Raw genomic sequence first — 27,042 nt, 5'->3', positions numbered from 1 at the left:
GCAAGCAGAACAGCATAATCCTGTTTTCTAGCTAGGGAGCCTGAGGGGGTTTCTTGGTCCTTGTGCCACATATTTGAGCCCCAGCACATCTGAATCCCTGACTGCCCTGTACTTGGGTAGACCCTGCTCAAATGGTGAAGAACAGAGGGTTTGGCCCTATGTCAAAGGGGTAGTTTATCATGTCTTTTCTGACAGTGAAATATGCTCTCCTGCCTCCTTGGCATCATTAAACAGCTGCTCCTGGGTAGTCATTAGGAGCGGCAGTGGTCCTGCTCAGAGCTGCTGCGGAGGCTGGCTGTGGCAGTGAGGACCATCCCTGCACTCCCTGCCCAGCACCATCCTGCGCTGGCACAACCTGACTGTCTCCTCCACAACCCCTTCAAGGCTCCCTCCCTCTCCAAACCTCAGTAAGCACCTGAGGACTCACAGCTGCACAGAGGCGTTGGTGTGAGGTGGTGAGGCAGTCTGGGAGTTTCTGGCCAAGTGTGCATGGTATTTATTTCTTCAGCTGCTAGAGGAAGGGGCGTTACTTGGAGTGAGACGGCTTAGCAGAATCTGCTCGGAAATGCTTTGTTTGTAGGCAGCTTTGTACCACCTCCACCCATTTAATGAGAGGTTACTTGGGGAGAAGTTTTGGGGTTTTTTCCCCTGCATATCTAAAATAGCAGTTTGGTTTGTGCAGAGCTTTCACCTCTGAAGAGCTCATGCCAATGTTGGTGAGACTGGAGGTACAGAAAAAAACACACTTGCAATCAGGGAATCTCTCAAATCACTGCGCTCTCAGCACACAAATCCCATACTGGGGAGGTTTGGGGGGGGGAATCTTAAAGATATGTTTAGCCTTATTTGGGAGCAGTCCATCAAATTAAAGTCACAAAGGTGCACACGTTACTACAGCGATGCAGGAGATCCATCAACACACAGGGCTGGGGAAGGCAGAGTGTGATCCCCACTGTGCTGGGCCGAGCAGTGTGCAATCACTGCCAGGGCTGTGCTGCACCTCAGGCTGAGCTGGGAGGAGATACCCATCTCTGCATGCACAGCGCCATTTGTTGCTGCTTTGATCTTTTCAAAGAAAATGCGGGGGTAGAAGAGGGGAGAAACCAACCTCCTTAAAAGGTCGTCTTTGCAACCGGAGCCTCTCCTACTCCCTCTCCCCATTGTGCAGTGAATGAAGGCCAGATCCTGCTCTCACATTTTGGTGTTGACAGAGCAGATTTCTGCCTGAATCTCTGGCAAGCACGGTGAGAAGCCTACATGCCCTTGAGAAACTGTCAGGGCTTTGCTACTGTCCTGTGCTAGTGGTGTGGGCTTTGCTGGGCAGGTGGATGGAGGGCTCTGCTCAACAGTTGCCTGCAGGTCTCTCTTTAAGGGGTTTCTTCCTTTTGGCATGCGTCTTGAGTAGGAGGAGATGCAAAGGCCGAGCTGGATGTGGGGCTGTAAGGCGGCTGAAGTGGCAGCAGGGTTTGGCCCAGCATGTGCAGGCAGATGAAAGCCAAGCCCAGGGTCAGGAAATGTGGGTGGAGGTACGTTCCTGGTACGTCCCATCCTGGGGCATGTCGGTGAGGTCTGAGCATCGTTACAAAGTGGCTAGTTAGTGGCTTTACCTACTTAGCTGTTTCTGGGTAAGTGCATCGCAGGGTGGCATGTACTGTTCAGCCTTTGAAAATCCCGGTTTCAGTTGCAGCTCATACCCCCTGCCCCTCACTTGGACAGCCAGGAGGTGAGCTGTCCCTTTTGGGGACAGACAGCAGAGCAGATCCCATACCACCCAATCCTCTACCATTCCCATTTAACTCATTAAGAGACTGCACTCTGTGCCAGTAACACAACTTTATTTATATTGGATACTTTGGAACAACTCGCTGCCACTTTCTTTAGGCAGTCCTTTATGTGATAAGGTTGAATAGACCCTAATACAGAGTCCTTCTTCCCACTGCCCCACCCCAACTCTTTGGATAGTAGCTTTAATGCTAGTTCACTCAAACACTTTGGATGTAAAGTTTTTCCCCAGTAGAAGCAATTGCAATTTCTTCTGACCTTGTATTGCAATTCATGACCATTTTGTAGCTGTTACGTAGTATGAACGGTGCTGTAAACTTGTCTAAAGCAGGCTAAATCTGCCTCTGCTACTGTGACTGCATTATTGCCAATTGAAAAACAAGACATTTGTGACTTATAAAAACATCCTCCTTTCTTTTTCTGCAGTGGTTTCACTTAGACGTTTTTTTCTTTTTTAATATTCGCAATAACCTGTTTCTTTGTCACACCTACAGCTGCATAAAAACTGATCCAAGGTGGGGATGAGGGACAAAAATCCCCTTTACCACTAGCTGTACTTGTTTTGAGTTTTCTGGGAAAATGGAAGACTTTTTTTTTTCAGGGGAAAGCTATCATTTTACTCAAATTTTACTCAAATTTGCATAAGAGAATTATTAGTGGCAACCAAGATCATTGCATCAGGTTCTGGACTGCTGTGGTTGTCTGAATCAGGGCTAATTTTCATGTGTCTGAATCCTTCCCATTAGCAGAAAGTCCCTCCGTCCCTCTCGCACAAAACCAAAGTGTGAAAGCCTGCTATTGAGTCCCAGTTGAACTTGAACGTAGCAAGTATAAAATGTGAGCTGCATGTGTTTTGCACTAAGGTGTTACGCATGGAAGCTGAATTTCAGTTTCTTCACTGGCTTCACATTTGGACTTCGCTAGCTTGGGAGACGCTTCCTTAAATTCCTTGTTGACAAAGTAGTAACAAATAGCATCCAGACAGCAGTTTGTGTTTGCAAGGACCGAGGCGAGGTGAACAAAATTGTTAACCCTCTGTATTGCAGAGCAGTTGGAGCTGATGGAGTCCATGATAAAGCGAAGGAGATGCCCGAGGTAAAGAGGCAAAAAGCATACGATGAACACTGTCAGGTTTGCAGATACGATGTAGACGGCCTTCCTGATTGCCTTTTCCTTGTGACAGTTTTCATTCTTCTTTCTCATGAGTTCTGCAATGACTTGTATGGAGCAGTAACTCAAGATGATCAGTGGTATGAAAAACCCTACAATAATAGCACACAGTGTGATCACTGAGGGCTTAACAGAAGATTTTTCAAAGCAAAGTTCATCTTGTCCTCGGTCCTCTAACTTTTTAATGAGGGACATCACACAGATAATGACTATCCAAAGAAATCCAGAGGCAAAAGCTGCCTTCGGTGGCGACCTCAGCACCTTGGCTTTCAAAGGGTACTTGATTGCAAGGTACCTATCAGCTGCTACAACGGTGATGATACTGATGCTCATTAAGCGGTTTATGAAATAGCCACCTTCCAGAACTAGGCACCACCTATCTGCCTTCAGATGATGGAACTGGGATAACATTTTAAAAGGCAAAGTAAAGAGCAGCAAGAAGTCAGCCCCAGCCAAGTTGACCATGTATACTCTGGTTTCTGTCCATTTGTTGAGTTTGCAGCAGAACACCCACAGCGCCAACACGTTCAGCAAAATGCCCAAAAGCAAAACTGGGACGTAAATACACAGCTGGACAAGTGGAAAGCTTTCATAGGCTGTGATACTGCAGCTGCTGAGGTTCATTTTGAGGGTACTAAGAGGCACAGTTCCTGCAAAAGCAGATTAAACCTTTTAGAAGCTAGTCTCTTGACTGAATTGGTGATTAATTCAGATAGTTCAGGGCTTTACCAACAGTGAAAACCAGACTGCAGAGATGACTCTGCATAGCACAACTGTCTGTAGGGTACCTAGTGGCAACGGAGGGCGAGGGACAAGCCTGATCAGTTCTGGAGGAGAGAAAATCACAGGTTCTTAATGGGTCCCATGCAGGGAAGACTGCTTGCGGAGGGCAGCAGGGGAAAATGCTTGGGCTCAGTTTTGGACCAGATTCAGATCAGGCAGAAGCAGGTATCCTGCAGCTAGGAGTTGTATGATCTGTTACGGCCCATTCAGAAATGGAAAGGGGATGCTTAAACTCAGCTCTCATCCGTCTCCCTATAGCGGTGCTTAGGAGAAGCCAGCCAGCATCCTTGCAGCTCAAAATGCTCTGGGAGATGTGCTGCAAAAGGACAGCTGTCCTCTCCTTCAGTCCTGAGCTGTCTCTGCATCACTTCTCATTAGTGATAAGAGCAATTATTGGTACATGTCTCATTATTTTTGGCTGCCATTGAATCCTATGTTCAGTGGTAGCATTTAGCGGTTTGCAGCAAGAATCAGAGTACTGGGGGCTATGCGTTGCTTTTAAAGGATTGTGAAAATCGGTTGTCGTCTCAGAAGTATTAGAGCAATCTGCCACATTCCAAGACAAACTCCCAACCCCCACCTGCAAAAAAAAAATATCATGGCAAGAAAAGTGATCAGCAGCCATGCAAAATAGAGAGATGAGCTGTATCTGGTCTAGCGGGTGGTTTTATTCCCCTGAATCTAAGGGCAATATTGCTGTTTGCCCTCCTGCTTTGGAGGAGTTAATACAGGAATATTTTCTAGGTGCAACTATTTATGGACAGGAAAGACCCAGGAGGTCTGCGATGTCTTTGGATCTTCCCTGCAAGGAGAACATGGCTCCATGGGTGCACGTTCCCAGGGCTCAAAAGCATCCCAAGCGAGTCCTGCAGCGTTTAAGTGCAGCTGAAGCTCTTGGCTAGCTTTGAAAATCGTGCTGCTGAGGAATCACACTGGGAGACCTCTTCAGAGGTGAGGGAACGTGCTACTGCCAATACCTGCAGCAGCTCTGTGCTTTGGACATGAGGAATGAGTTATGAGTCCAAAAGAAATAAGGGTAGATCGTAAGAGACAATGGGGAGATCTAGCAAAGGCTGAGACAGCCCTTAAGCATCCAAAACATGCCAAATATGGCCAGTATCTAAATAAGCCTTTGAAAATACACAGGCTCCAGCACTCTCTGTTTCTCCATGACCATTTTGGTGTCCCACCATGTCTGGGGAAAGGCAGTGCCTTGCAGAGCTCAAATAACCAGATCAGCAAATAGCCAGGAGGAATTACCTGCTCACTCACTGTCCTTGAAGAGAGTGGATATTCTTCCAGACCAGCTGCGGTGCGACGCACAGGCACGATAAGCCCTCCTAGCGCTGCTCCTGCCCCATGACCAGCAAGGTGTTCCTCGATGACCATTTGCTAGTGGCTGTGGCACCTACAATGCTGGTGGAGGAAGCACCCCCGCCCCTCCTCAACGCATTTCCCTGGGGTTGAGCTTCTTCTGTCACCGCTGGCATGGCTCATACCACCCCCTATTGTCTGAGGAGCCTGCAGTAGCCCTGCAGTGAGATGAAACGCTCGTCTGCCATGCGGCCCTGCTGTGATTCCTCTGGCGATGGAATGGCTTTGGGTTTCCCCCTTGATTTACCTTCCAGTGCCTGATGTCTCTGGAGGGTCCTGAGGTCTTCTCTCTGTCTTCTAGACTGCCACACTGCTGAGCCCCAGGACAGAGCAGCTCCAGCAGACCCCCAGTCCCATTCACAGAGCTGTTGGAGATGTGAGGACAGTGGTTTGCAGACAGTTTTGTGATTATCGTAACTGGGTTTCATTCTGAATCATGATAATTCTCGTCTTCCATAATTCTTATCAGCCAGAAGTTCTGAGAAAATGTGGCAATGTGACCCTGTGACCTGTTGACTTTGTGAACCCTCTGCAGTTGCAGTCCTCCTTGGCTGCCCATTGCAGCCCGTTTACAAGAAGAGCTCAGATAATTGGTCAACAAACTCAAAGGTCCCGCTGTTAGTACCTTGAATTGCTGTCTTGGGCAAACACATTGCCCCTTCCCGCTTTCCAGGTTGCCTTAGAGCAGCCTCAGGAATATTTCCACATTGTCTGTCTGTGCCTTATAAACCAGCTTGTGAGATTAATTCCTTGCCAGTGTGCAGTCAGTGTAGAGCTTAGCTTAAATACTGCTCCTGACTTTCCAGGGACTGCTTCTGCCTTTGTTGTGGCTGCTTCTTGGTGGATGCTCATAAATAGTTACTGACTTATTAGTACACCCAGCTCATTGATCCGCAACACCATCATTTTCATGTCATAGTCCTTGTTAGTACTTCAGTTTTCATCCAGCTCCTGAGATTGTGATAGTTTCACCACTGTACAGAAAACACTTCACATCATCCTCAAGTGTTGTCCAATCACTCCTATTGTCTATGTCAAGGCAATCATTCCCAGTATTAACCATAAACAGTCAAAGTCAGGCTTGCAGGGAACTCAGCTCATGGCAGCTCTCTAGTGTGATGCTTCCCATGCACAGCTTGGGGCTGCGGTGGCCAGATGAGGGCAGCTACGTCTCCCATCAGCCCGGTGAGGCTTCAAGGGAAGGACAAAGCCTGTCACCGGGCACAGAGCAGCTGGCTGTGATCAGCAGGTTCACCAGGATATGTCAGAGCAACTCAACACCAGCTACCAGTAGGCAAAGCTACGATGAAGTGTTATCGACAGAGAACTTACGTGTCTCCTGGTGTGGCTCTCAGGTACCTGTCTAATTTCTGGATACCGCTGGGTCAGGATCCTCATGCTTCTCTTCTCTCCCCCTCGGCTCCCCATCGGCCACCCTGTAGGCTCTTGCAGCTGCTTATGGCACCCTTTTTCCATCAAGTCATGAGTTTTATTACCTCTGCCATGGACCAATGATGCTCACGTGGTATTTTTCCCTGCCTCTGCAGTTTTCAGCCTGTCTCAGCCCTGCGAGTGCTGCCACCGTGTGGCACGGTGGTGGTGACACTCCTGCTGTTTTCTCACTTCCTTGCTGGCATCTTTCTGGCGGGGTAGCGTGGGGGCCTACCGCGCTGCTGAGTACCAGTGCCTCTACAAAGCGTGTTACTGCTCGCAGTGTGCTCCAAAGGACCTTTTACTGACACCAGCGTCTACCACAGCTTGGCTGGAAAAGTGATTTTTCTTAGTGAAAGAAGCCAGTGAGGCAAAATACTCTTGTAAGGTGAAGCACTATTTGTTCCCTCCCGTTTAATGTTATTCAGACGTGTTGTGAAACTGCACATTTTTCAGGTCCGAACATAGTAGAGCTGCTGGTGGCCAGACCCTTCCCTTTCTTCCCGCAACCTAGAGAAGGGACTGTATTTGGTGGTCTCTGCCTCCTGATCCTGTTTTGGCTGACTTATTTAAAATCCTTGTTGCTGGTGTGAGATTTCATGTGCTAATTCCTTTAAAATCCTGGACTTCTTGAGTTCCTCATCCTTACTGAAAGCTGTGACAAAGCAATCAGGTAGTTTTCAGGACATATCTGGACAATTTTTTTGTTTTTATCAGCAGCAGCACTGGGTGATCTCACTTCTTTGCTTGTAATTTGTGTATATAGATAGCTTTTCATATCGAAGGGAAAAATCTGCTAAGACCCGTTTGATCTTTACACTTCTTGATCTCTAAGACATGTTTCTGTTCTGCACAATCATTTTTCCTTTCCTTGTAAGCTCTGCCTGATGTTCTGCTTGAGGCTGTTTTCCTGTGTTCCTGGTACAGGTTGCTAATAGGCAGGACAGCTCAGGTTTGATGGGCTCCTGCCTCCTCTCCCTGCCAGGGAAAATCTCCATCTCTTCTGCCTCCCGGAGATTGTGCCCTGCTGGCTACAGCCACTGGCACATCACAGTGGGATAGGGCCCCTGGCAAGGTGACAGAGGTACCCGTACCCTCCCCCAAATGTGTAAGGGGGACACGAGACACTGTGCTAATCTGCAGCATTCGGGTTCTGCAACGCCTCTGCTCTGTGTGGCTTTTATCCTGGCTTTCTCACGGGAAGTTGTGATGTTGCAACAGTAGATTGTGACCAAACAGAACTACAGGGTTGAGAGCAGAACGTGTTGGTCTTATTTTTAGCATGGAAAGCCTGTGAAATGGGAGTGCTAGGCTAACTGCATCAACCTCACGCCATGACCAACCCTGACTGTTGAGACTGTTTCTTCTTTCACCTTCCTTAGCACCATGCAGGAACCTAGCCATGGCAGATAACGCGCTCGCAGGGCTCTCTACTACAGCCCTCTCCACACTCCCGCAGCATCAATGCTGGAGGGATCGGCTGGTTGTTGGAGCTGCTGATGGTCTGTGGCTGCTGTTCCCCACTATCATTAGCCAAACACTTGTGCTAGGAAACGGGAGAGATTTGTGGATAATCGTGTCGCTATCCTCATGGATTGCTATTCCAGTGTGGTGTGGTGGCTGGTAGTTTGTTGTGGCCCAAGTGCTGATAACTCATCTGTTTGATTTACCGGGAGCACTCAGAGAGCTGAGGTTTTGTTCACACTGAAGGAAGGTATCAGAAACCCATCATAAACATCATTATAACTTGACACGTAAACCAGATGATTATTTTTGTCCAAGGAAGTACATATGTCTTCAGGTAATCAGAAAGTTCGTTGCTCGTCTTTGGGTTACACTATAAATATCCTGTTGTAAGGCAGATCTTATGGTAGCGAAGTCTCCTCTCACAATCTCCGGTAGAGGTTTAGCATTGATAATAGAGGACTCTGATGTATAATGGTAATAAATGAAGATTTATTTATAGATACAGTAATATAAGATATCTTTATTTTCACTTGCAAAAGAATGTTTCCTTTTTTGTTTTTGTAGAATTTGGTACAAACAACAAAAATATTACTTAATGATAACAGGGGTTGTGAAGTCAACAAATTTCTAATTTACAATAAGAAAAAGGAACACAATCTTTTAAATTTAGAACACGAACAGTGGGAGACCTCAGTTTGCTTTCTACAAAAATTCACTTCATGCAGCTCTATATGCAGCAAGCTTGGCTATGTATAGGAATGCCACCTATAAATTTTTTAGCACAGCCGTTGTACTGGTTTTGGCACTGTCGGGGAGAGAGCGAGCAGTTATGTGGTGCTTAGCTGTCGGCTGGGGTGAAACCATGGCAGCTGTTTAGAGTGCCTTGTCTGTGGTCCTTCCTTAATTTAAAAACTATAGGCTTGGGTAAGCAGAAAGTGCTCTGAAATTCCTCAGTTACAAAACAGTAGCAAATGGCATCTTAATAGCACTTAGTATTTGCTATACAGCTATAGTATTTGCTAGTATTTGCCCTCCTATACATGAGGCCACGTGCACAAAAGCATTACTGTTTTGTATTTCAGAGTAGGCGACTTAATTGGAACCCATTGTAAATTGGACAAGGTGCCCCATGTTAACAGGGAGAAAACACGAACATGACTGGGTTCGTAAAAAAAAAAAAAAAAAGAAAAAGGTTGTTTTCTTTTCTTTCTGGGTTAAAAGTATGATAGCAGGTTGATATGAATCAAATTTCATCTTTTTCCAAAATAATAAAAATTTTCATAATAATCTCTTTGGACGGGCATTCATTATAACCAATGAGGTGCAACATCCCAGAAGGGGATCCCATAGCCCAAAGTGTTTTTGAAGACCCTCCACGCTGTTTCTGAAAACAGAAGTTCCCTGCTGAACCCCACTTGCCTGGACACGTAAGTGATGCCTGTCATGAAGATTGACAGCATGCCGTAAAGGAGAATGGGTTAAGAGGGACCCTAAGCCTCTTGTTCTCCGAGGGTAGTTAATTGCATCCTCTTTGTTGACAGCTACAAGGGTGATAACGCTCACTCATCTCCTTAAGCAACAGATGGTTTTTAAGATCAGGCACTATTTGTCTCTTGTATCTTTTCCTGTCTTTGAAAACAGACTTTTAAAGGCAGATTGAGGTTCAAACAACAGTGTGCAATGATTAAGTTGGTCACATACACACATGTCCCTTTTGCTCTGCTTGCAGTAAAATACCAGTAATGCCAGAGCATAAATAATACATCAAAGAAGAAAATTAGCACATAAATGATCATCTGAATGACCTGAGCTGTTTAACCCATTTTTATGCCACAGTTGCTCACTGTACCTTCCATCATTCTCAGACCTCTGCCAAAGTATTGATATAAAGCAGGTAGATCTAATGTTTGCATGGGGAGTACTTTCTGTGATGGCAATAGTTGCTTCCTATGTTGTCTGGCAAATGTCAAGACAGTGGTTTCAGCATGTGGTCTGCAGACACTAGAAGGTGACAGGCCACTTGTAGGGGAACTATTTGTAAGTTGTCACTAAGAAAGTTGTCTATAGGTTTAAATGAGCGGAATATGGGTGTGCATTCCCTGGAGGAATTTTTTAGGGGTTTACAAGTCAGAAGACACTGAAAGTCAAGGACCATGAAGCTAACCAAGATACAGCTATCACATGCATTTCAAAAACTTTCTAATGTTTCCCATGCTGACTTTAAGTTATTGAAGTGACTATGTGATAAAATGTTAGATGAAATTTCTGTGCAGATAAACATCAAGTAGTCACGTCCTGGCACTGGCTCCCCTCTCAGCCTAGATTTCTCTTTGTGCTACTTCCTTCCAGTGCCCCTTTGTGGCTAAACTGTTTTGAGTGCTCTGGTGTCACTTCCCCGTGGGGTGGGAGGATACATTGTGCATAGTCAGCAAGCAGGGATATTATAGAGTTTGGTACCTGCAAAGTTGGACATTAAAACTGATGCCTGATCTGGTATCCAGGTAGGGTAGATCAAGGCTCTCTGTAATTTGTATTGGAAAGAGTTAAATGTCTCAAAATGAGGTATAGGAGAGCTGGTGAACCCCCACCCTGCACTGTCCAAGCAGCTGAAAGAAAAAAACCCAAATCCAAAGCAATGCTTCATCACTCAGGGAATGCTGAGAAGCCCTCAGCTGTGGATCTGCCCTGTCTCTGCAGAAGGGCCTTACACACTCCACTCTCACCAAACCTCCCCTGAAAACTGTTCGTGGGTGGTAAGGGAGGGATCAGGGCTGCATCTGCTCCATGTTGCTCGTTGCTGTTTTCTGGGCATCAATGCTCCTGCAGCGTGAGGCTGTGACAACTAGGGCAGATGCAATCATCTCTCACCAGACAGGACACCCACTGAAGATTTGATCCCATTAAAGTACAACAACAAATCTGTCGCCAGGGCTTATCTTACACTTGGGTGAGGTAAGATCTTCACAGCTTTATAACTGATATGCAGAATACAAAGGATCTGTTCTGTGGTCCGCAATGCTTTGTGTAGCTCATTTTATCCATGCAAAAATGGCTTTATTTATACCCACAAATATTTTAGTCTCACAAATGCCAGGGCATTGCTACAAGCTAATACAAGTGTTTTATGGCAGCAATGGAACAACAGTCTCATGCCACTGTCTAACTCCTGCGGTTTACTCCATGCACAGCAATAGCTGCATCTTGGCAATAGATGTGAGCTTTGAAATTATATAGGTTGGCAGGAAACTACCACTGTACGGGCAAATTCTTTGATGTGAGCAGCACAGATGTGTTAGGTTTGGCATTGTAGTACAGGGGCTTTCTCTTGGTTTTTAAGTGACCGTATATATTACAGTGTTAGAAGTGGATTTGTGTATTGCTGTAAGGGTGCTCAGTTTCCTATGTTTAGCTGTGTGATATGTACAAATAAGCGCATGGCAGAAACAATAGCTTTATCTATTCTCCATACCACGTGGCTTTCCCTCTGGACCAGGAGATGCCTGAAGCTGTGATACAACAGTCCAAGACAATAGTCAGAGCTGGAGTCAAGTCACTGAGGACAGACGGACAAAAATCAAGTTAATATCAGACCCATTGGAGGGGGTTGCCCCTTTTTGCAGGTATGCCTATACCTATAATGATTGCAAATACTGTAGGTGGTCCCATTCCCTCTGCTTCAGCACTGTGGTTCTCAACACCTACAGTGCGCTACACCTTGTTTATATCATGACTTGTTCTGTGGGTGGCTGTGACTCTTGGCTTTGCTTCGTCTTGGACCTCATTGATATAAAAGTGGTGAACAGAGAAGGAAATTCCTGAAATTCCTTGGCGGCAAAGTAATAGCAAACTGCATCCAAACAGCAGTTAGAATTTGCTAAGCATGCACAGATCCAAACAGAGGCTCTAACTTCTGAGAGCAGAGAACAAGCTCCAGCAATATCCACTGCAAACCGCAAGAGCAGTGTGATGTAGAAAGGTGAAAAACATACAACGAACACACACAAATTCACAGAAACAATGTGGATTGCTTTCTGGATTAACTTTGTCTCATGAGGGCTCGTGGCCATTTTCTTTTTGAGACATTTGATGACTTGTACTGAGCAAAAAATCACAATCCCTAAGGGAATAATAAACCCAAAGATAATGGAGAATAATGTTAAATAGTTAGGTTCAGTAGACTCTTTCCGAAAGCAGAAGTTTTCCTTTGCTTTATGAAATTTTTGACGCAAGTAGGAGTAAATTATCAGTACTATCCAAAGAAACCCACAGATAGAAGCCGATTTCAGTGGGGATTGAAGAATATTTGATTTTAGAGGGAACTTGATTGCAATGTATCGATCAATCGCAATGAGGGTGATGATAAGGATGCTCATAGGCATGTTTGCAAAATAGATGTTCTGTATGGTGAAACAGAGATTGTCTATGGGATGGTTGTAGCTGGTAAAATATATCAGGAAAGGCAGGGCAAAGAGCAGAAAACTGTCTGCGACCATGAGGTTGATCAGGTACACCCTGGTCTCGGTCCACCTCTTCAGCTTGCAGCAGAAGACCCAGAAAGCAATTACGTTCAGTGGGATCCCCAAAATGAGCACTGGGATGTAGACGGTAAGTTGAAATAGCCAAATAGTCTGTGCAGTGTCATTCTGCCGCACATCGTTTTCAGTGCAGTTCTCCATGTTGGGCACTCTCTGCAAGAAAAGGATGCAGGCATGAGATCAAGCTCAGGGACAGGTCCTCTGGGCTGGGTCCTGCTGCAGTGCCCCGGCTCTCATGGCTCTGTGGCCCCTCACACCCCTGCAGTGCATGTGTAGGCAGCCCCTGGAGGGGCTCGGTGGTTCATCAGCACCATCTATCAGAGTAACACTGTCAGCACCAGCTAACACAAAACCAGCAGCTATTACGGGGCTAAGCCTGCCTTGCAGCTATTACGGGGTTAAGCCTGCCTTGCCTTCCATCCAGTCCTGGTTTGCACAGTTTGGATAATAGCAAAGGGTCTGCAAAGCAGAATGATAATTTTTGTGGTCCCTTATCTTTGCTGCTGCTGGGGTTATCAGAGAGCCACTGGCTTTAGGGCAGCCTAAAGCAGAGCTGGGCAGCATTCCCCCTTTGCCTCCAAGGTCCTTGCCTTGCTGCTGAAGCCACCCCGTAGATTTGCTCTGGATCTTGCCAGGCTTGTGAACCTGCAGGGGACTCGAGCCCGTTCAGCCACGGGTTAGCTCAGGTGGCGTTACTCCTGGGGGTGGTGGGTGGATGCCTGCTGCGGGCAGGCTACCCCCAAGAACAAACCTGGTCCTCTCGCTGCTGGACGCTGGGAAGGAATAGCTCAGCATGGGTACCACCAGCCCCAGCAGATAACAGGTCTCCAAAGAGAGAAGGGAAAGTGAGCACATGTGTCTGATCTCAACCTTCAAAGATAGGAAGCCAAAATGTTGCTAGAGCAGAAAACACGAATCCAAGAACTTAGACTATTCCCTGGGAGTCCTTTAATATTTCAGGGCATCCGCTACCAGGAAGGAGGCCGCAGAGGATGAATTAGACTTAGTCTGCAGCTCATAAAGGAAGTGTTTACAGTGAGGCACAAAAGAAAAATGCCCAGATTCCTACAATCTCTTATAAATATATTGCCTTATAAGTCAGTGGCTTCTAAGCATCAACATCTAAACTGTAGTGAAAATGTCTGACTAACAACGTCTGGGAGATGGATCTGGCAACCACGGAGGAAAAAGCAGCACCTGCCCTGGTGCCAGAACTGGTACGGCATTACTGAACCACAGGGTTACAGTCATTTTTAGGGTGGAATTTATGGAGGAACTAACATACAGCCAGTGTCCTGGCTCTCTTGGGCTGTCAGCCTCATAGGTCTTTGGCTGTACTATGCTACCACCTACCCTGCAGCCATTCCATGCTGTCCTATAGCGGTCATCCTACAGTGAAAAGCCAGTCTCTGCATGCATAGCACTGCCCCAAGGAGCAGCTGAGCCCGCTGGGCTGGGCATCCCAGCCCCATCAAATCCCGCATGTAAGCACAGAGCCAGTGGCGGTTCCCAAGATCCCGTGCCGCAGCATGCCTGGAGCCGGGTGTCTCCACGCTCACAGAAAAGGCATGGTAAGCAGCACTGGTGTGAAACCTCAGCAAGGGATGAAGACCCCCCTAAATGACAAATGGCTGCAAAACAGTGAGGCAAAACAGCTGTGAAAGCAGGAGGAAACTGAGGCATCTGTGCACCGCTGAGGATTATGTTAACAGACAGCCCTGGCTGGCGCTTCAATTAAGAGGTGAGCAAGCACATCAAGACATTACCTGTTTCTTGCGGGGCTGTCAGGTGGATTTAGTCCTCAGAAAGGTTGCAGTGTAGATGCGGGTGTCCTGGCAGGGGAGGAGATCTGTCGAGGCCGTAGGTGCCAGCGCAAGGTGCTGCTCCGTGCACGGCACAGCTGCCTGGGAGCCTGCTGTTGATAGCCCAGGAGCGCTGAAGCACAGCAATGAACTCTTGTTCCTCAAAAGTGCTTCATTTATCACCTACTTTTTGGGATGGTCGAGTCTCTGGTGCCCTCTATTGTTCGACTCAATCCGCTGAATGCTGCACCGTCATTTTTCTCAGTCTGTGCTCCCCCCACTCACCTCACACAAACTAGCAATTAAAATTTAATATTTTCAGTCGTGGGAAAACATAATTTCTGAAATAAAACCCATAATGGTTGCAAATTGCCCTTCTGGCAGTGAAAAGTCCCCCGGGGAGCACAGCAGCCCACACAGCCTCCGGTGCGGTTGCAGAGCGTGCCCCAGGCGGGGGGGGGCCGATGGCCTTTCCAAGGGGACGCGTCAATGCTCGTGCACTCTATGACAGTGAGCCCAGGGCGAGGGGACCCAGCATGCTTCTCTTCGGTGCCTTTGCAAAAAGGTGACAGATGTTACAAGCCTACTCGTCCTCTGCGAAGCAGCCAGGTGTCTAGCACTGCTCATCAGCATCCCTGGAAAGCCCAAGCTGGTAACGATAGTCACTGCCAACTGGGCACGGGTGAGAGATACCGGTATGGCAGTGAGCACACCAAAGGTGTCAGGATCTTTAAAAACATGTTTAAGAACGTGCCCCAGTGGTATTTTATAGTCATTTTGATGGCCTTTCTTGTCTGTTGGCTGCAGCAGTTGCAGTTCCATCTGTGTGAGCCAGCTGACAGGAGCCAGACTCTGACTCCCTCAGGATTTCTCCCACTAATTCCTGGGTCCTGAGCTGGTGGTCCCAAGGTGACCGCAGCAGACTGGGCAGGAGCCGTGGGCTCCCTGATGGCAGATTTAGGTCACAGGGGAAACTGTGTAAGTAAGTGGGCAGGGAAGGCTCCTCCATACTCTCTCCTGGAGCACTCTGAGCATTGCCTGGGTAGAGCTCAGAGGCCGTTTTGGAGATTTTTCAGTTTTTAGAGAGAAAAAAGCCCAGTCCTAGCGAGCATTTGAATAACATGTAAGGGGTCAATGCACTCCCGATCTCCCCTGACTTTTCTAGGCTGCTGACTCAGGGACAAATGCATTTCCCCCATGGAAACATTAGGGGTCTCAGTGTGGGCAAGATGCAGCAACCTGGACCCAGCTGTGTCCAGCTGTGGGATTCAGCTGTGGGGTGATACTCTGACCCTGAGCTGCAGCCGGGAGGGTGAACCTGGGGGCCAGCCTGGTGCCACAACATAAATCCAGGGAATAGCAATGCACAGGTGGCAAAGGTCTAGACAGAGTTAAAAGGGCTTCCCCACGGGTGGGAGCAGCGGCCCCGCAGGGATGGCTGCTGCAAGGAGGTGTCTCTGTGCCAGGGTTCTGCAGTGCAGCAAGGAGAGGAGCCGGCAGGAGGACTCAGCTCAGAAATCTCCAGGACTTTGTGCCTTTATGGCACTGGACAAATCTTGCTTTCATCCTAAAAGTGTTCCTTCACGTCTGTCTGACCTGTTGACTTGAAGGGAAAGGGCAGTCAGCAGAGTCTAGGCTGCTTTGTGGGACCTTGTACTTAGTAATATGCTGGTACTGCCTGGACCCCCCAGCCCACCGGAGGAATATGATAAAAATGAACTGGATTATTTTATTAATGGAAACAACCTGAAATACACAATGGGATAAAACATGATATATTCTTTTGTACATGTTGACAATGAGGATGAATTGGCTTAAGCTGCAAAATGAAATAAAACAGTGAGACATACATGACTCACCTGTCTGCTTGTAAGAGTAACAAGCAGGTGCTGGAGGATGGGTTGGAGACATGTTAACGACCAGCGATTACATACACACTTTTACACATCTCTGTGAAATAACTTGTTTAATAGAAACATAAAGTATAAATCCCAATTAACTTAGTAATGCTAAACCTAACAAAGATCTCCCTAGAGAGAAAGAGCCATAGTTATCCAAATAACGCTGTAGCTGTATCTTATCTCGATGTTACAGAGTTGTCCTGGGGTTTTTTGGGTTTGGCATTTTTCGTCCGCCCTTGCTGCACCCCCCAGCCCCCCCCAATATCTTTCTTTAGCAAGTGTGTGTCTGCGAGAGGTGGATTTGATCTGTTTTTTCAGTGCTGGGTTTGGGCAGTGGAAGGGCTTCATGGAACTCCTTGGTTACAAAGTAGTAGCAGATGCTATCCAGGCAGCAGTTGGATGTGGCAATACACCTCGTCACAGAGGAGAAGTTCTTCATAACCTGGAGCAGGAAACAGGTAGCTCCGACGCTCTCCATTATGAACCTGACAAGTAGCCCAAGGTAGGCTGGTAAAAAGCATATTAGAAATACAATCATATTTGCATAAATAATGTGAACAGCTTTCTGGATTAATTTATCCTCTGGTGAATTTTTGTTCAGACATCTCTTAAGGTTCCTGATTACTTCTGCGGAGCAAAAAGTCAAGATTGCTAATGGAAGAGTAAAAACGAAGAAAATAGAAAGCAGCCTCAGAGTAGTGGGCATGGTGGTATCCTTCTGAAAGCAGAGATCGGCGTGTCGCCACCAAAGCTGCAAGATGGCACCAGTTATCACAGAGACCCACAGAAGCCCACAGAGAAGGGCAGCCTTTGATGGAGACCTGAAGGTCCTGGCTTTCAAGGGGTGCTTTATGGCAATGTATCGATCGATGGAGATAAATGAAACTATGTAGATGCTCACTACCATGTTGATAAAATACATTGCCTCTGTAAACTGGCAGAGTTCATCTCGGGTTGACTTATTCCAGAGCAAATAAGCCATGGAAGGCAAGGTGCAGATGACGAAGCAGTCTGCAAAGACTAAATTGATTACATACACCCTGGTTTCTGTCCACTTCTTTATCTTGCAGAAGAACATCCAGAGAGCAAGGGCATTAAATAGTGCTCCAAAAAAGAAAATGAGGTTATACAGAGCAAATTCAGTGAGACGAACATGGTGATATATTTCTAGGTTTGTGACATTGCAGTTGTTGGACACATTCATTGTCCTGATGTGTAGATGTTGTATGATGTTCTGAGTCCTGAAATGGGAAAAGACATGGTAAGACTTTCCTCCTGTCTCTTAAAAGATGCATGGCTCCTATAAAAAAGGGTATTTAAGTAAATATTTACTTTGTTATGAATGTGAATTTGAGTCTACAAAGCTGGCCTTCTCAGTCAGCCTGTAACTGGGATGCATCCTTTGTCAAGCTTTGTTTATGTTTACTCAGTTTATGAGTAAATATTTCAAGGTACACTTCCAATAGGACATGACAGACAGCCTTTATTAAATAGGGGAATCTTGAAGGGGGGGGGAGCAGAATAGCACTTAGAAGAGCTCCCATAGATAGCATGGGCATCCTGTGACAACGTGAACACTAATTCCTTAAGCCAAGCCGTACAAATGCGGTAGAATTACCCTTAGCTTGGTTTTGACCTAGGCAAGGATTGCAGCAACCAAAGCTAAAGCCCAGCACAACCCATGAGCAAAAGCTCTTCTACCTGCTCAAGGCTGGCATCCTGCCACCCCGGGAAATCCGTGAGATGTAAGTAGTAGGTACTGAGCCTCTGTCACACTGGCTACTAGATGTTTTGCAAGAGTATTGGTTGTGTGCAGAGTGTGAGTTCATGGGCTGATAAAAATCAGCTTTCATGTGACGTGCACATGGAACAATTCTCTGAACTGATGATTCTGTGTTGATGTCACTGAATTTCTGCTTGCATCTAAATGCACTTTGGAAAGAATTTAACCTTTTAATTTAAAATAAGTTTTTTACCACTCTGACAGGAGAGTGATGTCGTGAGGGATCTGGTGAAATCCTACTGCTTTCAGACATGCAGGGACACCGTGACTGAACATGCCTGGTTAAGCAGTTATTTGCCTCTGCAAGCAATGCAGACCTTGTGGTGAGCTGGTGAGAGCACTGCCTGCAAAATCAGACTTCAGTTCTGAAGTAACTGATAAACACACAAATAACTCAATTGCTGTGGGGGATATGCAAGCGTATTGGGTGCTAGTGGACACTGATGTGACTCCTGTGTAGAGCTATCTTCCCAGCCCTTGTGTGCTCAGGTCTGGGTTTCCCAACAGAAGCTTGCTGCTTGCTGCCTGCACCCTGGGAGGAAGCTGACAGCTGTCACCCAAAAAAACCCTCTCTGAACTACAGTAAGTAGCAGCAGGGAAACACCTCACATTAAGGGCTGAAGCTGCCACATCATTATGCTCTTAACTGCACAACGCAGATGTCTTTGCTGGCATGGCTGATGCTCAGTTTGGTTTTCGTTGGCCCTGGTCTGCAATGCCAGCAGCAGCCTCCGTGCTGAGGTACAACGCAGGCAAACCACGCTGGTGGGCTCTGCAGCGTGAAAGGGCTCTGGCTGACACTGCCTTTGGAGCTGGAGATGTGGCCCAAATCCAGTTCCCAGCATCAGTGACCTGCCCCGGGGCTTTGGTGCAGCTCAGGGCTTGCAAGTGCTCCAGGGCATGAGGCAGCCCAGAGACTGGGGGAGGAGGGAGGAAACGAGCAGAGCGTTTTAAAGCAGGTCACATAGCACGGACAGGGTATGGCTGAGTACAAAATGTTTTTAAGGAGATGCTGTTTGATAAGCTAGCATATCCTGTGGCTGCTGGAAATGCTTAAGGTGAGGTAGATGAGATGGCTGCAGCATCAGAGTGGCTAGGCAGCAACCTACAGCTTTGAGAATAGGATGGAGATGGCTCTAAAACAGCGTCTTGCTGCTGCTGGAGGACAAGGAACGGGCTGGGGCTTGACGCACAAGGTCACTAGTACTGTGGAGTGTGTTCTGCTTCCCCCCCCGCTATAGCCTGGGGAGAGCTGATCAGCAGCTGTCCCTCGCCATAGAAGCTGGTGACCAGCTGGGGAGAAGGCTAGGGCTGGGCACATTTCCTCCAGCAGCTCAAGAAGTAGGAGGCTCCTTCCAGACCCTTAACAGGGAGCTTGGAGGAAGAGGAGCAAGGCAGAGGCTGAAGGCTCAGTGGGTGTTGCAGTAGCACCGTGGTGGCAAGCACCCAGTGTGTTTCCCAGTGAGATGCCCATGGGGAAGCAGCTGCACCAGAGGGGGAGTCTTGTGTGTAAAATCCTCCTCCTGCCTTGTGGGGGGAACTCAGAAGCGAGCAGGTACCAGAGGAGCGAAGGGTGAATGTGGGGGGTGAAATGACTAAGGACATCATGGGAGCCAAGGGGGGCTGCCGGGGTGGGGAAGGGAAGGGACCTGGAACTGTACAGAGGGAGAGGAAGCAGGAAATGGGGTGGGAAGGATGGGGTACGGCATGGCATCTTCTGCATCAACTGCCTTCAAACCTGCCACCTCTATGGCAACTGCCCTGATTTTCACCAACTTTCCTATAAATTGAACGTGTAACTATCAGCAAAGATTTAATAAATACGCTGCACAGGTCTGAGAATAGACTTGGACAGGGCAATACTTCACAGGGGTGTTAACCACGGGCCCTGGCAAGCTGACCTGGGAGGGAAGCACAGCCAGAAAGAGTGAGCAGACAAACTGCCTCCGTGGCAGAAGAGGCCTAGGGGAGGCTCCTGCCACAGAACTTAAGCGAGGGGCTTTTCCTCTCTGTTTCCAAATAGCAAAAAGAAACCTGGAAACTGCCTGCTCTGACCTTGCTGCTGTTCACAGCTCTCAAGCACAATGATCTAAAGCACAGCACTTTTTTCTTTTTGTTTTTGAAACTTCTGTTCTTTCAGGCTCATCTATCACTGAATCCCTTGAAAACAGTAATGCAGTCACCGTAACCACAGAACTGCTTTGAAAGACCCTGGAAGGGGATCAAGGGTTCACTTAGACAAGAAAGAAATCTTTTGGAATCACTCATTTCCCATGTTGGGATGAATTTAGCTTCCAGTTCCCAGCTGCTGAAGTAATACGCTCTGATCTTTCAGGTAGAGTACCTGGAGAATATCTTGAAGTTAGAACAGAAACTGAAAGGCTCAGAGATCGCAACCTACTGCTTGGACCTCTGCATCGCGGGGACTGCACTGCCCTGCAGAAACTGTCCAAGCCTCCTCTGCCTCCTCCCAGCCACAGCAGAACCCTGAGCAGCAGTTCACAGATAGCGAAAGGATAAAACAAAATGATGTTACCTGTAGATTTAACGCCACAAAATCAGCAGCAGGTCCTGCCGGAGGTAGGGCATGTGGGGGCTGTGCAACCTAGGCAGGAGGAGCAGGGCAAGCCGTGGAGCTGCAGGATGGGCACGGGCTGCATGCACAGGGTAGGTGCCCGGCACCAACAGCTCACTGTTACTTGAGGGTTTCTGTAGCACCTCCTCCTCCTGCGTAGGAGAAGATTCCATGTCAGTTTGGTCTTGAATATCGATCTGCTGACCAAATAAATGGTGACAACACTTTCCAGTGAGGTCTGGCCTCACTAACTTCATCATTCAGCGCTTTCTAAAACGGTGCTTTCAACAACTAGCAATGGTACTCAGCAACTGTAGATTTGAAATGCACTGCTGAAGCTGAAGCTAAGCTAGGCTAGGAGGATGTGATATCTGGTATTAGATCACCCCATGCAGCTGAAGGTGCAGGGACCTCCAGCTAAGTGCTGAACTGAGTCATGCTTGCACAGCTCTGGGCAGGGAGGTGGGCACACCGAGCAGTTTGGCACATAGCATAGGCTCCATCTAGGCTGGAGAAGGTGTCCTCAGCTCTCCTTGGATAGAGACTGCTGCACCCAAATGGCCCCTTGGGATGGATTGGGAGCCTGGGGCAGGGATGGAGCAGGAGATGGCCATGATGGGGCCAGCAGCAGGGCTCCAGCCTGCACTTCGGTATGAGCACAGGTACAGCCAAAGCACCCGGCAGCTTCAGGCTGGCAACTGAACCGAGGCCTTGGCATCTTGCATGGGTGGCAGAGCCTCACTTGTCGGGCCCTGCGCTGACAGAAGTGAAGGGGTGAGAGAGAGCTGTAAGCCCCAAAGGGCTCAGTGCTGGGCTATTTAATTGGTGTTGATAATCAGTGTGCAATCTAGCTAGTGGGGAATTGTCTCGCTGCCCACTTACCCTTAGTACCTGACCAGCTGTAACACTTCTCCATTGCAGTGATGCTAATGGTGGTTGGCTGCTCATAAACCAGCCCGATGGGTACTCTCCTGGCTGTGTGAGCTGTGAGAGATGAGAAACCTGCTGGCTGGAGCTCAGGGGTGAGAGCATGCAGGCACTGGTGTGGTGAGCGAAGGACCGCAGGATGCTGACGTGGCCCAGATGTCCCTGGCTCAGGAGGCACAAGGTGGCATCAGGCAGAGGAAGTGCTGCAGCACAGCTGTCCAGCAAGGCTGTGCAGGGGAGAGGACTCAACAGAACCTGAAGAAAAGACCCACTCGCTCTGCTCTACCACAAGGCTTAGGCACCTTGCAGCAACACTATGACCACAGAGATGTGTGTGCTGATCACAGCCTTCAGGAGGCAACCAGGCTTCCAAAGCCCCCAGGCTGCTCTGTCACGGAGGACAAATGATCCATGCATAAGGTAGGAGCCACGTAAAATTTCTCTGAACCACATGCTGATAAGACCCTCAGATACTATCTAGCATATGTGAGGTGCTGTGAAGGAAGAGGGCAGGGAAGCATGCTGATATGAAACACTGCAGAGGCTCTTTGTGTTGCAGCATGAAAGAGGAACTGGAGGGTCACTGCAGAGGTTTAAGGCCAGGAAAGACATGTGTAAGGAGAACCACAAAGGAAAGGCTGTGGGATCTGTTTGCCTGTGGTAGCTGCAGCTGTGTTTCCCAAACAGAGGCCAATGCTGTGAGGTTTTTTTGCCTCAGGATGATGGCCTTGTTCACAGAGAGGTTGAGGTTGGAAGGGACCTCTCGATATTTACTCCAAGCCCTTGCTCAGAGCCCATTGCCCAGGGCCATGTCCAGTCTGGTTTTGCATATCTCCAAGGCTATCTCCACAAATTCTCTGGGTAACCTGTTCCAGTTATCAATCACGCTGAGAGTAAACATTTTTTTTTCTTATGTTTAAATGGATTTTCCTGTATTTCAGTTTGTGCCCATTGCCTCTTGTCCTCTCACTGTCACTGCTGAGAAGATCTCTATCTTCTTTACTCCCTCCCATTGGGTGTTTATACATATGGATAAGATCCTTGCAAGCCTTCTCTTCTCCAGGCTAAACAGTCCTGGCTCCTTCAGCCTCTCCTCATATGAAAGGAGTCCCTTAATTGTCTTTATCACCCTTCCCAGGACCTGCTCCAGTAAGTCCATGTCTTTCTTGTACTGGGGAGCCTAGCACTGGACACAGCACTCCAGATGTGTCTCACCAGTGCTGGGTAGAGGGGAAGGATCACCTCGCTTGACCCGCTGGCAATGCTCATCCTAATGCAGCCCAGGATGCTGTTGCCTGCCTTTGCTGCCGCGGTGCATTACCAGCTCATGGTCAGCTTGGTTTCCACCAGGATCCCAATTCCTTCTCTGCAAAGCTGCTTTCCAGCCGGTCAGCCCCAGCCTATACTGGTGCCTGGGGCTGTTCGTCCCCAGGTCACTTCCCCTTGTTGAACCCCATGAGCCCATTGCTCCAGCCTGTCTGGTGCCTCTGAGCAGTGGCACAACCCCCAGGTGTATCAGACGCTCCCTTCGGTTTTATATGCTCTGCAAACTTGCCGAGGTGCACTCTGTCCTAGCGCCAGGCCATTATTCTTTGGCGTCTTCATTTTTTGCCCCAGTCTCAAGCTCCAAGGAACTCCACTAGGGACTGGCCTCCAGCTGGACTTCATGCTGCTAATCACAGCCCTTGAAGCTTGGCAGTTCAGCCACTTTTCAGTCCACCTCCCTGTCCATTTATCTAGCCCATACTTCATCAGTCTGTCTCGGCAGGTATTATGGGAGACAGTAAGACTTTCAACGCTAAAGTTGAAATGAACAACATCCCCTGCTCTCATTTTATCCACCAAGCAAAGTCATCACTTTAAAGGCAGCTATCAAGTTGGTCAGGTATGATTTTTTTTTTAAATCCAATCACCTTCCTGTCCTTAGTATGCTTTTAAATGGTTTCCAAGAGGATTTCATCCGTCTCTTTCCCAGGGATCAAGGTGAGACTGACTGTCCTGTAGTTCTCTGGGTGCTCCTTCCTGCCTTTCCTGAAGATAGGGATGACATGTGAGTAAGTCAGCAGTGTTAAAAGGAAGAGCACACCATGAGTGGCAGCTCACGTGCAGACCTGGCTGTAAAAGGAGAGGAGATGAGTACCAGTATAAAATTACTTTGGGCAGGGAAAATAAATGGAACAGGCTAAGCTTTTCAATGGAAGATGCCAGCTCCACCTCTGCGTGCTGCTGTCCAAAAATCTGGGTGTAGTGCCTGGGACAGGAGCAGTTTCACTGAGTGTGCTTGCTGCAGCCCCTTGAAGCTGCAGAGCGGATGCACTGACTGAGAGGAAGCAGAAAGACAGTGACACCCATCTTCCAACCGGGTAGACAAGGTTTTGAACTCAGAAATGCTACGTGGACAAAAGCCACAGGCCAGTGGGGAAGGGAGCAAATACCTCCCTGGGGGCTTTGCGAGGGGCGATGCTTGGGGCAGCAGCATGCTTCAGTGTCTGATGGTGTGGCATGGTGGGAACGATGCAGTGGAAACCATTAAAGCACAAATTTCTTTCCCTTCCAGGGGACACTCGTTGATAAGTGCGTTTGTGTCCGCAGCATGAGACAGCATCGAGATGAGTCACACGAGTGTCGCCTTTGCAGAAATGCAGCTGTCAGCCCCGGGAGCCGCACTGCACGTTCCTGAGAGCCCACTGCTGGCGGCGGCGTGCCCACGGCCCCGCCGTGATGGGACCAGACACCCACTGTGGGGAGAGGCTGATCCCCTGCCATGGCTGTGCAGCCGAGCTGTCACCCACGCAGAGCCGGGGAGTCGGAGCCTGTTGATGCCGTCTCATCCACCACGGGTGTGGGGACAGAGATGGAGGCGGGCTGGCCGTACGGTGAGGACTGATGTGCTCCACCCTGCGCAAAGGCTGGAAGTGGCCAGGGGACACAAAGACATGGCAGGAGAGGCAGCCAAACAGCACTGGGAGAAGTTAGGTCTGTGCCGGTAAGGCCGGCGGCACCAGCCTGCAAGTGGAGTGTCTAGCCTGGACCCAGGGATTAGTTCCTCCACAGGAGAAGGCTGTACATACCAAGTCATCCCGAGGACCTGTATATTTTCCTGGCATTTTTCACCAGTCTCCTACCAAATTTGTGCTGGAGGATGCTAAACTAACACAAATTACATCTGTTTGTGTTTTGCTAAAATATAGCACACTAAACAGGCCTAGATGATGCGGTTTGGGTTGTGGTGTGAAACAGGGGGAACGCCTACATGGGATGCTGCAGACCTTCACAAGACAGCCTGGGTGACCTTTGAAAGTACCACCTTTTCCATGGCAGCAAGGCAAAAACACTCTTAAACTTCAGGTTTGTGTTGTTTTTTTTCTTCTCACCCCTCAACCATGAACATCCTTTCCTACGTTATCAATTTGAAAGGTCACTTAGTTGTGCAATCCTTTGGGTGTGGAAGGTCTTCACTTTTATTAAAGTTCCAAATTCAAACCTTAATTTATTTACAATTTCCATTCACGTGTCCAAGGAGGAGGAAAACAGAGATGATGTAAGGATAGCATTGTTTGTAAAGCCAGCCATGCTTTATTCAAGGGCCAATTGCAGCAATACCCTACTTGTACAATGCTGTAGAAATAAATCATTCAGGTGCCTTCTGTTTTGAATGAATTTTACATATGACCTGCACACATGCTGGAACAGATCATTAGTGCTCTTCAGGCTGCACACCAGCCTATTCAGCCTCGTTAATGTTGATGCTATAGACTCACATCATTGATTTCTTAAGCTGAAAAAAACCCCTTTTGCTCTTACGTAAATATAAGAACCATTTTGTTTCTGAGCGCCCTGTGCTTGGATGGAGACACCTGATGTTTCAAGAGCTCCAGCAGATTTTTTTATCTCTTACTCTCAACTACAAGACACACACCAAAAAAACCCCCACAAACCCCAACCCAAAACCCCAATGTTTTTTGCTAATGGGAAGCAACAGACGAGAGCAGAGATAGGGCTGGTAACTGTAACACATGCTTGCCTGACCTTGTCCTGCTCCCAGAAGAACAAATCAGTTTATCCTCTGCTTTCACCAACTGGTCTGTAATTTGCCTGTAGTTACCCTCCCCATTTCTACATTTGAGCAGAGGTGCTTTCAGACTAGGGAGAGCGTTCACTCCGGCATTGTAGCACATGCGAATGTTAGAGGCTTTTGCTTCTATTTTTTGAATTTTGCCCATGGGGTTTTTTTTGTTCCTGATCTTCTAAGAATTACTGGCATAGACTAGGTTGAAATGTATACACCCTGATTTCCTTCGTAAAACTCACTGCCCTCTGGATTGCCTGTCATCCCCCATGCTTATTTTTCCACTTGTCTTCTAAACTACATTACATCTTGTTTTTCATAAATGCGGATGAGAACGCGCAGCATAGCCGAGAAATGGCTCCGTTGCCCCGTGTGGTGGTATTTTCTACAGGACACACAAGCAAGCCGCGCTGCACCCATCCCCGCTCTGCACCAGCTAACGGGGGCACGGCACCCCACCCACCGCTGCCTGGCCCGGGGTGCAGGGGTGGCTAATCTGCACAGCATCAGCCTTGTCGGCGCTGAGGTGGTTGGTGGCTCCGGCGCAGCGCTGCTCAAGACCGCGAGCTAACCTGGAGCTAGCTGTACGCCTGCAGGCAGGCAAAATGGAACAGAGAGAACAGCACAGATTATAAAAGGTCAAAAGCTAATGATATAGGGCCACTTTCTCATTTTCAAAGTCACCACTCGGGGTCCCGTGCCCTCAGGTGATCCTGCCTTTACGGACAGGTGGCCCTGCCCTGCCACACAGACTCAATACGCTATTAAACCGTGAAACTGTACTGCGGGACGCCAGAGGCAGAAAAGCAGTCAGAGCGTTCGCAGAGGTGCGGAGGGAAGAGTTTTCCATAAACATGCATTTTTCCAGAAAGAAGATTATCCCATCATTTAAGAACTAGCAATGAAGCGGCAAGGGAGAGCTGACAAATCAGATAGATACAAATCCATCTCGCATCACTCGTGAAAGGTGATAATGCATCTGTGCCAAAAAGCTGCTGGTTTATCACAGATCTCAAAAACATTCATGAGCAAATGTTTCATCTTATCTGTTTGCATTTCCTGAAATAGAAAACAAATTTAGGAATATAGTTTAATAATAAGTTTAATAAATGAAATTTTAGGAATAACTTGTTCACCCTTTGATTCAATATTTTCAGAAACTAACCAACTCTCGAGAGGGAAGTTAAGCAGAGATTATTAGCACCAAGGAGTTATATTTTAATCTCTTCTTCATTACTGTGTACCAGATAACCACACACGTTTCTGCTGGAAAGGTGAGCTGTGCACAGGAAGGTAGCAGATAAGCAAAAAATCTCAGAATCACATGAAAAAGCATAATACAACATGGCAGCCTTGTTAGCAATACGGCTGTGTGCCAGCATCACGCAGGGCACTGCCTGCATGGGGAGCCCATGTGCTGGCACCGGCCACCGCTGCTCAGCA

At 47.9% G+C, this 27,042-nt stretch overlaps 3 protein-coding genes and 2 long non-coding RNA genes across 5 annotated transcripts; 2 read left to right on the top strand and 3 right to left on the bottom strand.

Moving 5' to 3' along the window:
* Nucleotides 1-1,848: 1,848 nt before the first annotated feature.
* Nucleotides 1,849-6,433, bottom strand: LOC129209990 (G-protein coupled receptor 35-like). Its single transcript, XM_054835376.1, has 2 exons — nt 4,996-6,433; nt 1,849-3,602 (listed from the first exon to the last, which is right to left on the bottom strand). The coding sequence occupies exon 2, from the start codon at nt 3,574-3,576 to the stop codon at nt 2,641-2,643; it is 936 nt and encodes a 311-aa protein (XP_054691351.1). The 5' UTR covers nt 3,577-3,602; nt 4,996-6,433; the 3' UTR covers nt 1,849-2,640.
* Nucleotides 6,434-8,548: 2,115 nt separating this feature from the next.
* LOC129210209 (uncharacterized) lies at nt 8,549-16,984 on the top strand. The gene is made up of 3 exons (XR_008578346.1): nt 8,549-9,434; nt 16,564-16,747; nt 16,847-16,984. It is a non-coding gene; the product is annotated as an uncharacterized LOC129210209 (long non-coding RNA).
* On the bottom strand, nt 9,433-15,370 carry LOC129210206 (G-protein coupled receptor 35-like). The gene is made up of 2 exons (XM_054835897.1): nt 14,309-15,370; nt 9,433-12,695 (listed from the first exon to the last, which is right to left on the bottom strand). Exon 2 carries the CDS (start codon nt 12,681-12,683, stop codon nt 11,727-11,729), a length of 957 nt encoding a protein of 318 aa, XP_054691872.1. The 5' UTR covers nt 12,684-12,695; nt 14,309-15,370; the 3' UTR covers nt 9,433-11,726.
* On the bottom strand, nt 16,508-21,525 carry LOC129210207 (G-protein coupled receptor 35-like). The gene is made up of 2 exons (XM_054835898.1): nt 20,565-21,525; nt 16,508-17,486 (listed from the first exon to the last, which is right to left on the bottom strand). Exon 2 carries the CDS (start codon nt 17,447-17,449, stop codon nt 16,517-16,519), a length of 933 nt encoding a protein of 310 aa, XP_054691873.1. The 5' UTR covers nt 17,450-17,486; nt 20,565-21,525; the 3' UTR covers nt 16,508-16,516.
* LOC129210208 (uncharacterized) lies at nt 17,450-26,723 on the top strand. Its single transcript, XR_008578345.1, has 4 exons — nt 17,450-18,610; nt 20,169-20,363; nt 21,525-21,950; nt 24,123-26,723. It is a non-coding gene; the product is annotated as an uncharacterized LOC129210208 (long non-coding RNA).
* Nucleotides 26,724-27,042: the final 319 nt, after the last annotated feature.

Source organism: Grus americana, chromosome 9 (assembly GCF_028858705.1).
Source record: "Grus americana isolate bGruAme1 chromosome 9, bGruAme1.mat, whole genome shotgun sequence".
Classification (NCBI taxonomy): Eukaryota; Metazoa; Chordata; class Aves; order Gruiformes; family Gruidae; genus Grus; species Grus americana.
This window is presented reverse-complemented; position numbering and strand designations above follow the sequence as displayed.

Bases quoted from the DNA above. Each gene is read 5' to 3' on its own strand.
- LOC129209990 (XM_054835376.1), bottom strand. From the start codon at position 3,576: ATGAACCTCAGCAGCTGCAGTATCACAGCCTATGAAAGCTTTCCACTT.
- LOC129210206 (XM_054835897.1), bottom strand. From the start codon at position 12,683: ATGGAGAACTGCACTGAAAACGATGTGCGGCAGAATGACACTGCACAG.
- LOC129210207 (XM_054835898.1), bottom strand. From the start codon at position 17,449: ATGAATGTGTCCAACAACTGCAATGTCACAAACCTAGAAATATATCAC.